We start from the raw sequence: 15,418 nt of genomic DNA, 5'->3' as shown, positions 1-15,418 counted from the left end.
CGGCGCGGGAAATGGGGAAGTAGTGGGCGGCGAGGAAGACGAGACGGGGTTTTCAGATCGTCGGTCGGTCGAGGCCCGGAGAGTCGACTGACGAAAGTTCAAATTTCAAAATTCCAAGGTTCAAATATTCATTAAACTGCATCTTGGAAGGCTCAAGTGTCTTGTTCCAGCTTGCAGAAATTCGAATTCATAAGTTTATTACTCTATCCGTCCAACAAAAGATGTTTCAAGTTTGTCAAAATTTGAATGTATCTAGGCATGACTTAGTGTATAGATGCATTTAAATTTAGTCAAAGTTGAGACATCTTTTTTGAACGGAGGGCTTACTACTTCTGTGATTTGAACTGACAGCTGTACTCTTGTTCTGCAGGATTTGATCTTGTTATTGTGATTGGATTTGATTGCTACCGTTGCCTTCACTTGATCGTGATCTGAGGGAGTTGATTTTGCTGTTATTACCTTCACTGCGATCGTGATCTAAGGGATTTGATTGCTGCTGTTGCCTTCACTAGATCGTGATTTGAGGAATTTGATTTTGTTGTTGTTGTTGGCTAAACTAGGATCATGATCAGAGGATCTTGCTGCTGTTGCCTAAACTAGGATCGTGATCTGAGAGATTTTTGCCATTGTTGACTCCTGGGATCATGATAGGAGGGATTTGAATATCCGGCTGTAGCTCCTAGGATTGAGGTGTGATTGATTTGAAGGTGCGGCCGTAGATCCTAGGATCGTGGTGTGATTGATTTGTTGCTGAGATCACAAAAGTAATTATTTGAAATTGTTGGACTTAAATGTAAAATTAACTTGTAAAGTAAGGTGCGTCAACCTTTTCGGGACGGAGAAAGGGAGTACCAAGTACCTAAAATTTACTCCTATTAAGGTCTGAGAGAGTGTCGGTCGTTGAACTTCCGCTTGTGATGGCAACACATATCACAACGTCTCTACGTGCTAGATGAAATATCCAAACTCACGTTTGGTTAGTATTCAGGCATATGACAAGCCAAAAGTTTTTGCAGGCATATGACTAGCCACTCAAAAAAGATTAATGCTAAGTTTATGGTACAACTTCTGTGTACTCAAACAAGAAAAATGAAACATATTATGATCCGAAGGTAATTAGGTATAGCTCCTCGACACGTCATTTGGCAGAACGAAAAAAGAGCATAACATTCTTAGTACAAAGATCGTCGGAAGAATACTTCCTCCGTCCCACATCAAGTGACTCAAATTTGTCCAAATATGAATGAATCTAAGCCTAAAAAGCATCTAGATACATGTAATAGAAAGTCACTTTATATGGGACGGAGGGAGTACAAACATACACGGATACATACACGAATAATTAGCGCTGCAGAGCAACAAATGATTATCTAAAAAATACACCTTGCACTAGCAAGTGACGAGTAATAAGAGAACCACCAAACAGATAGTCGAAATGCATGTCTCGATTACAGTCTAACGATGCATAATTCAGGGAAATTTGGTAATGATAAAACAAATGAGTAATGCTAAGTTGATCAGCTAGTTCAACACGTCGACGGTCCATCTGTCAATGTGTTGATGAAAGAGGCCTTAACACATGCCTCTCTTCATATCTCATCACCCTTACGAGCTCACCATGTTGAACTGGAACCTAGACAGCTGTAGAGGGATAGTGGAAATGACAGGTCCGAACCGCTGCATCCAAAAAGAAAACAAGTTTCAGGCTGTTGTCAACAAATTTAAATCTACAGCATCAGAACACTGGGTAATAACAGAACTAAAACTGCAAACAACAATAACCATTGCGACAATAGGGGAAATCCATACTTCAAAGGGTCTGGTATGAATTTACAGTAAACTGCAGGGTACAACTATCGCATACCTACGCCTGGTGAAAGATCTAAATGATGATGTAACAACCAAGCTACTATCTCTGGTGCCAAAGATTGGAGAGGTTTAAAAAGTAAGAGAAGGATCCTTTCTTCTACAAATGAACTCAATATTACTATGGTCATTCATTTCTGTGTATGCATGGCAAGGATACATCCTCCTTAAAACTTGAGAAAGGAAGAAAACTACTGTCACAAGGCCTTTTTTCAGGCATGTATCTCAATACACTTGAGGGATTAGTAAAATGTTTCCAAACAACATCAAAAGATAACTTTCACCACATAAGGAGTCCGGCTTACCTGAACATTGTCATAGATTTCAAACAGTGGAACGGCACGTAGCTTCAACTTCCTTGGAATGGCGAAATACTCCCTTTCAGTTAGGTGAACAATGAAAAGCTTCTTGCACTCCTGCTCATCACATTGGTCATTTCTATAGTCTGATTTGATAATAGAAATTTAAAGAAAAACCTCTTAAACCAACAATGTACCTTGGGCTTGGTAATATGTGGAGGGCAGTAAGGATACATCACATTGTCAAAGTTTGGCCTCCACCAGACACCAACACACTCCCCAACCTGGAAGTGACAAGCATATTATACCTCCCTCTGAACGGATACAGTTTAAACTATGCAAGATCTATCAGTAAATACATCTCATAATAACAGAACCAGCATGATCACATCAAACTTAAACCCGAAATTACTGTAAGCAAAAACTAGAAAAGAAAGTTCCCGTTAATTCCACTTATTTCAAATTTTGGTAAGTAGACTCTACAGCAGTATGAGAGACCTACCTAGAAACGTCCAATTTTAATATTGTTGTATATAGATGCAGAAAATTCCATCGCACACAATTAAGGTAGGTAGTTAATGTGAAGCAGTTCATGTGTAAAACTTGGAGCTTGTGATCATGATTTTCTGAAGTAAAGCTCCACGGCCACTATTCCTATTTAGGTTCACCCACAATATAGGATGTGGAGCAATATAATGTACACCCCCCCACCGCGGCAGTTAATGACTATGCTTATAGAGCTATGTAGTGTTCTTGTTACATGCCCTAAATAGCAAATGACTCCTGCAAGGATGGTAAGTAGATGGGTTAAGGAGAGCTGAAACAGAAGTCCTGTTTTTATTTCTAGATTACTAATACCAAGGCAACTAGACATAGCATATATAACTGGATGTAAATCCTCAAGAGCACTGAAAGTTACCATGCACATAATCTTCAGTACTACTAGAGTAGATTTAAGCAAGGTAGAACATGAGCGGATATAACTTAAATTCTGAGTTGGAAAAAATAAGATAGGACCACTAACAAGAAAAACTTACAACTTCCAAAGAAGTCATTACCTGCCAGTTAGGTGGAAAGGAAGGTGAGTTCACTCCAAGTTTGCTGCACAGCTTTCTCTTCAGGCCATCAATTTCTGCAGAATTCCAGTCCCATGAGGAAACAGACAAAGATTTAAATGGTATCATCTATGAGAACGTGGCAAAGAAGTTCCAAAACAAAGCAACCACCATTCTCTCCAGGCTTCAACCGTCCACCAGGAAGTTTGCAAAATGTATTCCCAATTTGCAATAGCAGTACGTGGGGATGGTTGTGCTCTTGCACCTATAGGATAATGCAGGTGAAGATTTCAGTTTGGCTGTCAAATTACTATGACATTGTAATGACTACAGGAAGTACTCCAATTTATGAGATGGGGAAAAAAGAAACATACCAGCATGATTGCTTCAACACTTGTCCGCATTCCTTCTTTCATGTAGCTGTCATTCGCCAAAGTATTAGTAAGTTAACTTATGATCCATTGGATCGAACAAGGTTAAAAAAAAACATACTTGGCAGAGGGAACTAATTGCAAGGGATACTTAAGAAACAAAACAGAAGGTACATAAATTAATCTCTGTTTTAAAACTTCACTGTATGGCGCTATGAGAAAGTCATGTGAGTTTACTGCCTCACAATAATAATACGTGCATCGAAACCGATTGAAGAAACAGCAAGACAAATGTATGGATTTTCTTTATGACAGTTTTTACATGGCGTTTTAGACCATTGTTCCTCAGCTATGATTTATCAAGTAGAACTATATTTAATTATAACATAGTGCTCTGAATCTGCTACGCGCCAGGCTCAACAGCTTGATACATTAGCAAGTTTTAGCAATTCATGTTATTGTGGTCCCCTGCTAATATTAGCATCCAGTGGAGTAGCTACACAAAGCAAGACAAACCTACAATAACAAGGCACGTTCTACCTGATAAACTAGAGCACTCGCAATGCAACCGTTGGATTGTGCGGAGGGAATGTTTGGTACTTTGGTGTTGGCGAGTCATTCCTATAATTGCCCCCCTCTTGATTCTCTGCCTAGCTCCGACAATGCAGCGAACCAGCCACACCCACAATATAAATCCACTTAACTAAAACACTTCCCTATACTGATACAGAAATTAGTGTACAAAACTACAAGCTGAACTGGTTTCCAAAAGTCCTAACACAACTTTGGAGGAACCCAATTCGCATCGCACGGGGTTTTCCAAAATTTGACTAAAATGCGCAGCTATTTGAACACTCCATCAACGATCCGTAGCACTCTCCGACGCAGGCAACTCTACAAGCATGAACTCCGGAGATCTTCCGAAGAAAAAGATAAAAAACACGGGGAAATGATCTGAGCGCTAGGGTTTAGGGTTTCCGGCGAGAATGAGACCTCTAGGGCCTGGATCAGGGAAGCGGGGACCGGGTGGGGAGCCTGGGACGGAGGGACACTTACTTGACCTTCATGCGCGCGAGGCGGTCGGCGACGGAGGTGTCCTTCTCCATCTTGGGCTCCTTGGTGCCGAACGTGTAGTTGGCGAGCGGGTACACGTTCACCACCGACGATGACGAGGCGCTCACCATCTCCTTCCTTCGCCTTGCTGAGCTCTCGCTCTTCCTCTTCCTTCTCGGGCTCCGGTGGTCGCCGGAGGAGGCGGCGGCGAGGAGAAGAAAGAGGCTGGTGGTGGGCTTTCGGGACGGGCTAGGTTTGGGGAGAAGGGTCCCGTCTTCTCTCAATCGCGCGAAGTATATAGAGGTGTGGGCCACTGTTCCTAGCCGTCCAATGCAAAGCTTGAATACACATGTTTAAAAAGCATCGTACTAATGACTACATGTGTCATTTGCATGCGCTATGATTTTAAATATACACATAATTAAAAGTTTATTTCACAAGACAGCTACCTATCATGTGATGTTTTTTATTTTTTATACACATAATACGAGGTCTACCTAATAAGAGGTACTACCATGTATGGACTATGGATTTCTATTGTGTCTCATCTCAATGAATTGACCGTCATAAATGCTTCAATATTTCACTTGATCATACTTCCCTTTTAACCTTTTTTCTTACAAAGTTATCTATAAGGCCATAAGTTCTGGTATACAAGTATATTCAATAACATGGTATTAGATCAATAGACGTAAGTGCGCAAAACTACAATATAGTTACCTGAAGCCGTGTTAACCGACAATACGAATGGTGGAGACAGAGGTCTGACATGTGCTAGGGATCCCCTCATGATCTTGTATGTACATATGTATCATAGCTCTAGCTAGGCTGTACCTGAGATACTGGAGCCCTGGCCAATGCAAAATCTAAATTTAGGCCCTAGATTTAAGAGAAACAAAATAGGGAAATTAGTTATTTCCATTAAGGATAGTGGCAACACAAGTTTTTTCTAAGAACTTAAACTGTCAGTATCCTCCAGCACAAGCTTCTGCAGCTGCTTTCCAGCTGTCATGATAGCTTTGATGACTCCAACAAACTGCAATGTGACAATATCGGCAGTTAGTCATCCAAAAGACATCAACCGGTTTTGGGCATAAATACTGAGAAATCTACAGTGGAAACTTTTGAGTTACAGAGCATTCATTGTGATTCTATGAATATCATATTCACTTGACAGGATACTTGGATAATAGGGTTGGGCTCAGCAAGTTATGATTTATGGCACGGAACACAAACACAGTGCATCTCAAAAATTTCTTTGAAGTAACACATTTGTTGTACTACTTTACACAGGAAGGGTCAAAGGGAAATAAGTTTTTGTACTATTAAAGAAAACTGACTTCTCTATTTTGTTGTGGTAACACATGTTAATGTACCAGTAAAAAAACTACTTGCAAGTATGAGATGCAACTTTTGAAATGAACAATCATAACTGGGGCTGTGGCGTTTTGCAGTAAAATGAAGAAGAACAAAAGTGAATACGTATTTGAAAAGAACAAAAGTGGCTTTGCAGTCAAAAATCCTTGTTATTCCTCTTTGGGAATCAAGTGATCTTCCCAGCATTGTTAGAACAGATTAAAGAACGGTGCTTAGATCACTTCACACAGAAGATGTGCAGCACCCATCCTCTCCATCATGTAGCATGCTATCTGAATACTGCGTGACCCCATTGATTCAGAGATCTCAGAGACCGCATCATGACGAGCACATATTAGATTTCTATCACATAAGGGGTGAGTCAACTGCAAGAACACCACAGGATTTTAAGAAAACAGTTAACATAATGAGAATAGCTTTTTGGTTTGTCACTCTGCAATATCTTTTCTTTTAGCGAAATGATATGTCACTGTGATAAATCATTTCTCATGACCAGGTATAAAACGTCTTACCCAGTGTCTAAACAGCCTAGATCCAAAAGCTGTACATGTGTTGTTCATAGTTTGGAATAAAGACCCTTCTACTGAACCATCTGAGTTGTTATTCAATACCTGAAAGCATTCCTGGTGTTACCCATAAATGGAATGGAGGAGAATCTCAAGGGCATGACACAGGCACAAAATTATAAAATGGATGTGTTTCATATTTTTTTGAGCTTTGAGTTTAGAAGCAATGGTGCAGGAAGAGAAAGAAAAAAAAAACTACAGTTCTCTGACTATATGTAAGAAAGTGTGTCCCAGCAACAATATATCTTCCACCGCAAGAGGGCAAACACCAGCTGAGGAATAAATGGTCACAAATATCTAAACAGAGAGAAGGAGACAAAATAATTGCATGATGTTACAGCAGAATATACCTCAAGTTGTTGAAGAGCGTTTGCTGATAGGGACATTTCAGTATTAGCACTAAATGGCCGGAATGAAGAACCAAAGCAGATTAGTCATTCCATACCGAAACCCTTGAGATAGTGAACAATCAATGCCATTGCTTGCACCACTAGCTCTGGCATAGCCATGATGCCCTACGTGAACAGAAGGAACTTATTAAACTACATGATGATCACCAAGCTACAAGGTGGGATGACAGCTCATTACCTAAGCTCCATTTGGAACAGTTACGAAGGCTAACGGTACATCAATCCCATGAAGATTGTTGTCGATCCCGTGACGTTTATTGTCTATCATGTGATGACTGTTGTCTGCTTCACTTATTTCTATCATCTGCCTATTGTTTTCAATGGTCGGCGAATTGACCTCTGACTTCTCAAAAAAAGACAGCAGTTCTGCTAAAGCGCCGGCCTCACCAAAACATGCGCGCGGGGTGCACTCGACCCGGACATTAGAAGCAGGTCCCACATATGCCCACATCAGCTAGACAAAAAGTGGAGGAACACATGAACCAGAGGATCTCGAGCAATATAAAACTGGAAGGAGTATTGTAACACTCACCAAAAATCACAATAATATTAAAATGTAGCCAAAAAAGCAAATAAAGCTCACCGTAGAATAATTTGCTTGAACCCAAGATGGTATTGATAGACAAGGTAAACATACTTTATGGTGGAATTGGAAACTGGTAAATGCAGAACTAATACTGCAAAAGCTACAAAGACCACATATATCATAAAAGGAAGCAGAGTAAATTTACAGATCGCAGACTGAAAAACATTGCAGAATCTATAATCTACTCGTTAATGTGTTAGTGCATCAGTGAAACTTCACCTATTGCGTGCACTGTAAATCACAAAAACAAACAATGTTTGCACCACGAAACAAAGGGTTTAGCTGGTGATCAGATTAACAAGCAGCTTGAAGAGCTTCATGTGCTAGCCAACGCAACCAAAAGACCAATCTAATGGAAAGGGCTAGGCAATCCACTTATATTTCAGCACTCCCCCTCACGTGTGGCTCCCTCAGGCCTAAACGTGGACCGAAAATGGGTTGCAATTTAATTGCGTTAGCCGGGTCTCGAACTCGAGACCTCTTGGCTCTGATACCATGAAGAGCTTCATGCGCTAGCCACCACAACCAAAAGACCGATCTAATGGAAAGGGCTAGGCAATCCACTTATACTTCAGCACAGTTGATGCTTATGGTTCCAGAAATGGACCAGGCACCCCTTACCTTTTCGGCGGAGAACGAGAGTGGAGTGCCGAGAATGACCTCGACCGGCGCAAGCCCGCTCCACGAGGCGCCGTCCATGAACTCCCCAAGCACGACCTTGCCCGTGGACACCTCGACGGCCCCCACCCCGACCTTCACCTCGAACCCCTCCCTCCCCACCGCATCCACCTCCTTGTCCATCACCCACACGAGGTACCTGCTCCCCTCCTCAGGCGCACCGCCGCCTTCCAGCTCCCTGGTGGAGGCCTCGATGGTGGGCGCCCCGGCCGCGGCACCACCGTGGGCCGCCTTGATGGTGGCGGTCTCGGTCTGGCGGACCACGCCGACCTTGTGGCCCGCGGCGACGAGTCGGTGGTCGTGGAAGCCGAGGCGGAAGGTGGGGACGCTGGCGGTGAGGAAGCTGCGGTCCGGGTGGGCGACGATGCCGCCGCGTCCTCGCCGAAGAAGCGGTAGCGGTAGCCCACCTCGACCATGAGGAGCATGTCCGGGTGCCGCGCCTTGAGGTCCACCACCTGCTGCTCCAGCGGCGTGTATCCCTTGCCGCTGCCGCTGCTGCTAGGGTTTGATGCGGGAAGCCGTGGAACCGCCGACGCCGCCGGCAGCGCGGAGAGAGGCGGCTCGAGGAGCCTGCGGCGGACGGCATCGCGAGCGGGGGCGGAGGAGGATGAGGAGGGTTTGGATTTTTTTGGCGTCGGGGGTTTTGGGGGAGCGGGAGAGGGCGCGCGCGCGCTTGGCGGGAGAGAAGAAAGCCACGGTGGAGGCCGGGGGGTTGGGCGGCAGTGCCGCGGGCGGTTTGGGGGCGGCGGAGGGGGCGAAGAAGCGGGAGAGCACTTGCTGCTTCGGTTGCTTGCCCATGGCGGCGAAGCCGGTGGGGTGCGTCCGGCGCGGGAAACGGGGAAGTAGTGGGCGGCGAGGAAGACGAGACGGGTTTTTCAGAGGTTCTGCTCGTCGGTCGGTCGAGGCTCGGAGAGTCGGAGAGGACGAAAGTTCAAATTTCAAAACTCAAGTTTCAAGTTTTCAACAAAAATGCATCTTGGAAGGCTCAAGTATCCTGTTCCAACTTGCAGAATTCGAATTCATAAGTTTTTTACCAAGTAGATATTGTTGATTTTTACAGTTTCTGCCAAGCCTAAGCATGCTGTATATTTAGGCAACTAAACTTGCAAGATACTTGGCTCTTAGCCTAAAATGTATTAAGGTCTGAGAGAGTGTCCGTCGTTGAACTTCAACTTGTGATGGCAAACCACATCAAAGGCCGTGCTACATGAACTATTCAAACTCACTTTTGGTTAGGATTCTGGCATATGGCAAGCCACTCACGAGTTGTTGCAGGCATATGACTGGCCACTCAAAATAAGCTTAAGGCTAACTTTATAGCTCTCCCTCCGATCTTAAATTCTTGTTGTTGTTTTAGTTCAAACTTGTACTAAAACAACGACATCAATTTAAGATTACAAATTTATTTGCACTAAAAAAACAAAACTAGAACTTATTATGATCCGAAGGTGTTAGGTATAGCTCCTTGCGCACCACAGATCATTCTGCAGAATGAAAACAAGAGCATAGAGTTCTAACTACAGACAGCATCAGAAGAATACAAACATACGTCGATACATACACGAATAATTAGCGCCGGACAGCAACATATAATTATCTAAATAATACACCTTGCACCGGCACATAACGAGTAATAAGAGAATCGCCAAACAAATTGTCGAAATGCATGTCTAGATTACAGTCTAACGATGCATAATTCAGAGAAAATCGGTATGATAAAACAAATGGGTCATGCTAAGTTGATCAGCTAGTTCAACACGTCGACAGTCCATCTGCCAATGTGTTGACGAAAGAGGCCTTAACACATGCTTCTCTTCATATCTCATCACCCTTACGAGCTCACCATATTGAACTGGAACCTAGACAGCTGTTGAGGGATAGTGGAAATGACAGGTCCGTACCGCTGCATCCACAAGGAAAACAAGTTTCAGGCTTTTGTCAACACATTTAAATCTACAGCATCAGAACACTGGGTAATAATAGAACTAAAACTGCAAACAACAATAACCATTGCGACAATAGGGGAAATCCATACTTGAAAGGGCCTGGTATGAATTTACAGTAAACTGCAGGGTACAACTATCGCATTCCTACGCCTGGTGAAAGATCTAAATGATGATCTAACAACTAAGCTACTATCTCTGGTGCCAACGATTGGAGAGGTTTTAAAAGTAAGAGAAGGATCCTTTCTTTTACAAATGAACTCAATATTATTATGGTCATTCATTTCTGTGTATGTATAGCAAGGATACATCCTCCTTAAAACTTGAGAAAGGAAGAAAACTACTGTCACTAGGCCTTTTTCAGGCATGTATCTCAATACACTTGAGGGATTAGTAAAATGTTTCCAAACAACATCAAAAGATAACTTTCACCACATAAGGAGTCCGGCTTACCTGAACATTGTCATATAGTTCAAACAGTGGAACAGCAAGTAGCTTCAAGTTCCTTGGAACGGCGAAATACTCCCTTTCAGTTAGGTGAACAATGAAAAGCTTCTTGCACTCCTGTTCATCACATCGGTTAGTCTGATCTGATAATAGAAATTTAAAGAAAAATCTCTTAAAGCAACAATGTACCTTGGGCTTGGTAATATGTGGAGGGCAGTAAGGATACATCACAGTCTCAAAGTTTGGCCTCCACCAGACAGCAACACACTCCCCAACCTGGTAGTGACAAGCATATTATACCTCCATCTGAACGGATACAGTTTAAACTATGCAAGATCTATCAGTAAATACTTCTCATGATAACAGAACCAGCATGATGATCACATCAAACTTAAACCCGAAATTACTGTAAGGAAACACTAGAAAAGAAAGTTCCCGCTAATTCCACCCATTTCAAATTTTGGTAAGTAGACTCTACAGCAGTATGAGAGACCTACCTACAAACTTCAAATTTTAATATTGTTGTATATAGATGCAGAAAATTGCATTGCACACAATTAAGGTAGGTAGTTAATGTGAAGCAGGTCATGTGTAAAACTTGGAGCTTGTGATCATGATTTTCTGAAGTAAAGCTCCATGGCCACTATTCCTAATAAGATTCACCCACAATATAGCATGTGGAGCAATATAATGTACACCCCCCCCCCCCCCCCCCCGGCAGTGAATGACTATGCTCATATGGAGCTATATAGTGTTCTTCTTGTTACATGCCCTAAATACGAAATGACTCCTGCAAGGATGGTAAGTAGATGGGTAAAGGAGAGCTGAAACAGAAGTCCTGTTTTTATATCTAGATTACTAATACCAAGGCACCTTGACATAGCATATATAACTGGATGTAAATCGTCAAGAGCACTGAAAGTTACCATGCACATAATCTTCAGTACTACTAGATTAGCATTAAGCAAGGGAGAACAGGAGCGGATATATATAACTTAAATTCCGAGTTGGAAATAATAAGATAGGACCACTAACAAGAAAAACTTACAACTTCAATAGAAGACATTACCTGCCAGTTAGGTGGAAAGGAAGGTGAGTTCACTGCAAGTTTGCTGCACAGCTTTCTTTTCAGGCCATCAATTTCTGCAGAATTACAGTCCATGAGCAAACAAACAAAGATTTAAATGGTATCATCTATGAGAATGTGGCAAAGAAGTTGCACAACAAAGAAATCACCATTCTCTCCAGGCTTCAACCGTCCACCAGGAAGTTTGCAAAATGTATTCCCAATTTGCAACAGGAGTATGTGAGGATGGTTGTGCTCTTGCACCTATATAGGAGTGAAGATTTCAGTTCGTTTGTCAAATTACTATGCCATTGTAATGACTAAAGGAAGTACTCCAATTTATGAGATGGGACAAAAAAAACATACCAGCAGGATTGCTTCAACACTTGTCCGCATTCCTTCTTTCATGTAGCTGTCATTCGCCAAAGTATTAGTAAGTTAACTTATCCATTGGATTGAACAAGGTTAAAAAAACATACTTAGCAGAGGGAATTAATTGCAAGGGATACTTAAGAAACAAAACAGAAGGTAAATAAATTAATCTCTGTTTAAAAACTTCACTGTTTGGCGCTCTGAGAAAGTCATGTGAGTTTACTGCCTCACAATAATGTTACGTGCATCGTAACCAATTGAAGAAACAGCAAGACCAATGTATGGATTTTCTTTATGACAGTTTGTTCACCTGGCGTTTCAGACCATTGTTCCTCAGCTATGATTTATCAAGTAGAACTATTTTTAATTGTAACATAGTGCTGTGGATCTGCTACGCGTCAGGCTCAACAGCTTGATACATTAGCAAGTTTTAGCAATTTATGTTATTGTGGTCCCCTGCTAATATTAGCATACAGTGGAGTAGCTACACAAAGCAAGACAAACCTACAGTAACAAGGCACGTTCGACATGATAAACTAGAGCACTCGCAATTCAACTGTTAGATTGGACGGAGGGAATGTTTGATCTCCCAAGTGTTGGCAAGTCGTCCCTATAATTGCCCCCCTCTTGATTCTCTGCCTAGCTCCGACAATGCAGCGAACCAGCCACACCCACAATAAAAATCCACTTAACTATTATACTTCCCTATACTGATACAGAAATCAGCGTACAAATTTACAAGCTGAACTGGTTTCCATGAGAAGTCCTAACGCAACTTTGGAGGAACCCAATTCACATCGCACGGGTTTTTCCAAAATTTGACTAAAATGCGCAGCTATTTGAACGCACTCCAGCGACGATCCGTAGCACCCTCCGACGCAAGCAACTCCCGAAGTATGAACTCCAGAGATCTTCCGAATAAAAACAAACATGGGGAAATGATCTGAGCACTAGGGTTTAGGGTTTCCGGCGAGAACGAGACCTCCGGGACCTGGATCAGGGAAGTGGGGACGGGGGGAGCCTGGGGGCGGAGGCACACTTACTTGACCTTCATGCGGGCGAGGCGGTCGGCGACGGAGGTGTCCTTCTCCATCTTGGGCTCCTTGGTGCCGAACGTGTAGTTGGCGAGCGGGTACACGTTCACCACCGACGACGACGAGCCGCTCACCATCTCCTCCTCCTTCCTTCGCCTCGCTGAACTCTCGCTCTTGCTCCTTCTCGGGCTCCGGGGGTCGCCGGAGGCGGAGGCGGCGGCGGCGAGGAGAAGAAAGCGGCTGGTGGGCTTTCGGGTCGGGCCAGGTTTGGGGAGAAGGGTCCCGTCTCTTGTCTCGATCGCGCGAGGGGCAAAGGCGTCTTTGGGCTCGGCCGGTTTTGCGGCATACAGAGGCGCGTGCGGGCCGCTGTTCCTAGCCGTCCGATGCAAAGCTTAAATACACATGTTTAAAAACATCGTACTAATGACTACTCCCAATAATTAAAACTAAATCATAAGAGCTGACGTTATTTATTTTGCCGTCCCGCGCGTACTGTTTCTATTGGTCGAACTCGTTCCAGCGTGGCTCGCGTGCTGTCCGGCGTGTGTTCTGTAGCGCATCGAGTGACAGAAAAAGCCAGCTTGGCTATAGCGCAGCTTGGATTGCTTTCTTAGAGACGTGCAGCCCATTTCTTCCTCATCCTTGCTCCATTTCTATTGCTGCTCAGCCGTCGCCTGCCCAACCGCTGCCGTCCGCCTCAAATGAAGCGCCGGGCAACATGAGGCCGTCCCCACCTACAGCCACCGGCCGTCGCGCCCGTTCGCCTGCGGCCCCTGCGGCAGCATCGCTGGTCGCCACGCTCGGTTCGTGAGGTCCTCATCGCTAAAGACATAGATGAGAAAGTCGATAGATGGCGACATCTGTCGCAGGAGGAGGTGCCAGCGGTCGTACTCAGCCAAGGAGTGATGAGGAAGAGAAGAGGGCGGCGGGAGCAGCTGGCGGCAGTGCGACAACGATGACGGTACGGGCGACCCGAGCCTCCTCCTCCTCAACAAGACGCTAGCGGGCGACGGTGCTGCTGCGACACTGCAACCTTCTTCTCCCTTGCGTGCCAACTCACGGGCCTGCCCCAGCTGCACCGAGCACCCGAGCGAAGCTCCTACAGGCCACACGCACCGCCTTCATCCTTCGCGCTCGCTCTTCTCCTTCGTGGCGCCCAACCGAATCTCATCATGCGTGTACTCTCACCCATTGGACCGATCTGGATTTTGACGTACGTCCGATTCGAGCAGTTTTTTGATGGATTTTTTGGTGGCTGGGGAACCTAGGAAGGGAGATGCAAATGGGTGAATTTCATGGTTGGAAGGTCAAATTAATGCATGGAATCGAGCAGAGAAATTTTTGTTGATGATTCTGATTTGTGATTTGAGTTGTGAGTGGTGCTATTTGGTCAAACAAGGGGTCCGAGGGGCAACCTTGTGTTTCAAAATTAGCTAGGGTGAAGAAGTAGACACACGTGATGCTATTTCAGCGAGGAGACACTACTACAAAAAAACAACATAGGTGACGGCTCATGAGTGACGGGCGTGACGAGCCAGTCACTGATGAAGGTCATCAGTAGTGGGAGGGGTCATCAGTGACGGGCGACGGCGTACCAAGCCCGTCACTGATGAACCATCATCAGTGATGGGCCTCACGCGCCCATCACTGATGAACCCTCATCAGTAACGGGCACGGAGAGCCAACCATTGATGATCACATATGAAAAATTGTAAAAATCACAAAAACGCACATCAGTGGCGGGCTTTACATCTGTGCCCGCCACTGATGACTACTTGCGCGGCTTGGGCCCAACCCATTTGCGGCCCAAACTGTCCATCCTATATAACCAACTCCCCGAACCCTAGACTTCATTCCCCTCCTCCTCTCAGCCGCCTCTCTGCCCCTCTCACTTCCTTCTCTCTGGCCCGAGCGCCCCTCCTCCCCCTTCTCTTCTCCACTGGCCCGAGCGCCCTCCCCCCTTCTCTTCTCCACTGGCCGCAAGCGCCCTAATCCCCACCCCATCTCTCCCCTTGGCGAACTCCCTCCTCTCCCTCGTCTCTCCTCCCCCGCCATCCTACATCATGCCGACCATGGATCCGAGGAGGGCACCGCCGGATCCGCCTCCCTGTGCCATGGATCCGAGGAGGGCACCACCGGCCGCCACACCACCTCTCACGGTAAGTTCTCTCTTCCTCTCTCCTTCTCTCTAACTTTCCCTCTCTAACTCTCTCCCTCGCAGGTGCCGTGGTGGCCATCTCCGCCGGATCCGGTTCCCCCGACTAGGCGAGCCACTGGTTCCCCCTCTCCTCTCTC

The 15,418-nt window shown here is 44.8% G+C and overlaps 2 protein-coding genes and 1 long non-coding RNA gene across 16 annotated transcripts; 1 reads left to right on the top strand and 2 right to left on the bottom strand.

Moving 5' to 3' along the window:
• The first annotated feature begins 13 nt into the window (after window positions 1–13).
• On the top strand, window positions 14–1,499 carry LOC112269272. The gene is made up of 2 exons (XR_002960879.1): window positions 14–118; window positions 371–1,499. It is a non-coding gene; the product is annotated as an uncharacterized LOC112269272 (long non-coding RNA).
• LOC100834278 (pre-mRNA cleavage factor Im 25 kDa subunit 2) lies at window positions 1,278–7,101 on the bottom strand. Of its 14 annotated transcripts, none has more exons than XM_024455672.1 (12): window positions 6,938–7,101; window positions 6,534–6,632; window positions 6,127–6,386; window positions 5,585–5,680; window positions 5,365–5,494; window positions 4,648–4,963; window positions 3,595–3,640; window positions 3,392–3,485; window positions 3,224–3,297; window positions 2,363–2,449; window positions 2,172–2,282; window positions 1,278–1,677 (listed from the first exon to the last, which is right to left on the bottom strand). In XM_024455672.1, the coding sequence occupies exons 5-12, from the start codon at window positions 5,432–5,434 to the stop codon at window positions 1,606–1,608; spliced, it is 870 nt and encodes a 289-aa protein (XP_024311440.1). In that variant the 5' UTR covers window positions 5,435–5,494; window positions 5,585–5,680; window positions 6,127–6,386; window positions 6,534–6,632; window positions 6,938–7,101; the 3' UTR covers window positions 1,278–1,605. The 14 variants fall into 14 exon arrangements, with proteins under 14 accessions (XP_024311440.1, XP_024311441.1, XP_024311438.1 ...); XM_024455673.1 differs by having other exon boundaries at window positions 5,608–5,680; XM_024455670.1 differs by having other exon boundaries at window positions 5,585–6,386.
• Window positions 7,102–9,750: 2,649 nt separating this feature from the next.
• Window positions 9,751–13,438, bottom strand: LOC100833966 (pre-mRNA cleavage factor Im 25 kDa subunit 2). The gene is made up of 7 exons (XM_003580808.4): window positions 13,133–13,438; window positions 12,084–12,129; window positions 11,888–11,981; window positions 11,721–11,794; window positions 10,841–10,927; window positions 10,658–10,768; window positions 9,751–10,164 (listed from the first exon to the last, which is right to left on the bottom strand). The coding sequence occupies exons 1-7, from the start codon at window positions 13,258–13,260 to the stop codon at window positions 10,093–10,095; spliced, it is 612 nt and encodes a 203-aa protein (XP_003580856.1). The 5' UTR covers window positions 13,261–13,438; the 3' UTR covers window positions 9,751–10,092.
• Between the last annotated feature and the right edge of the window lie 1,980 nt (window positions 13,439–15,418).

The sequence above is a fragment of the Brachypodium distachyon genome, chromosome 5, assembly GCF_000005505.3.
Source record: "Brachypodium distachyon strain Bd21 chromosome 5, Brachypodium_distachyon_v3.0, whole genome shotgun sequence".
Classification (NCBI taxonomy): Eukaryota; Viridiplantae; Streptophyta; class Magnoliopsida; order Poales; family Poaceae; genus Brachypodium; species Brachypodium distachyon.
This window is presented reverse-complemented; position numbering and strand designations above follow the sequence as displayed.

Coding starts and splice junctions, on each gene's coding strand:
- LOC100833966 (XM_003580808.4), bottom strand. CDS start 13,260: ATGGTGAGCGGCTCGTCGTCGTCGGTGGTGAACGTGTACCCGCTCGCC. Junction 11,982..12,083: donor GTGTTGAAGCAATCCTGCTG/GTATGTTTTTTT, acceptor ACTCCTATATAG/GTGCAAGAGCACAACCATCC. Junction 11,795..11,887: donor GTTGAAGCCTGGAGAGAATG/GTGATTTCTTTG, acceptor GTAATTCTGCAG/AAATTGATGGCCTGAAAAGA.
- LOC100834278 (XM_024455669.1), bottom strand. CDS start 5,434: ATGAGGGGATCCCTAGCACATGTCAGACCTCTGTCTCCACCATTCGTA. Junction 3,298..3,391: donor GTTGAAGCCTGGAGAGAATG/GTGGTTGCTTTG, acceptor GGAATTCTGCAG/AAATTGATGGCCTGAAGAGA. Junction 2,283..2,362: donor CACATATTACCAAGCCCAAG/GTACATTGTTGG, acceptor TGTGATGAGCAG/GAGTGCAAGAAGCTTTTCAT.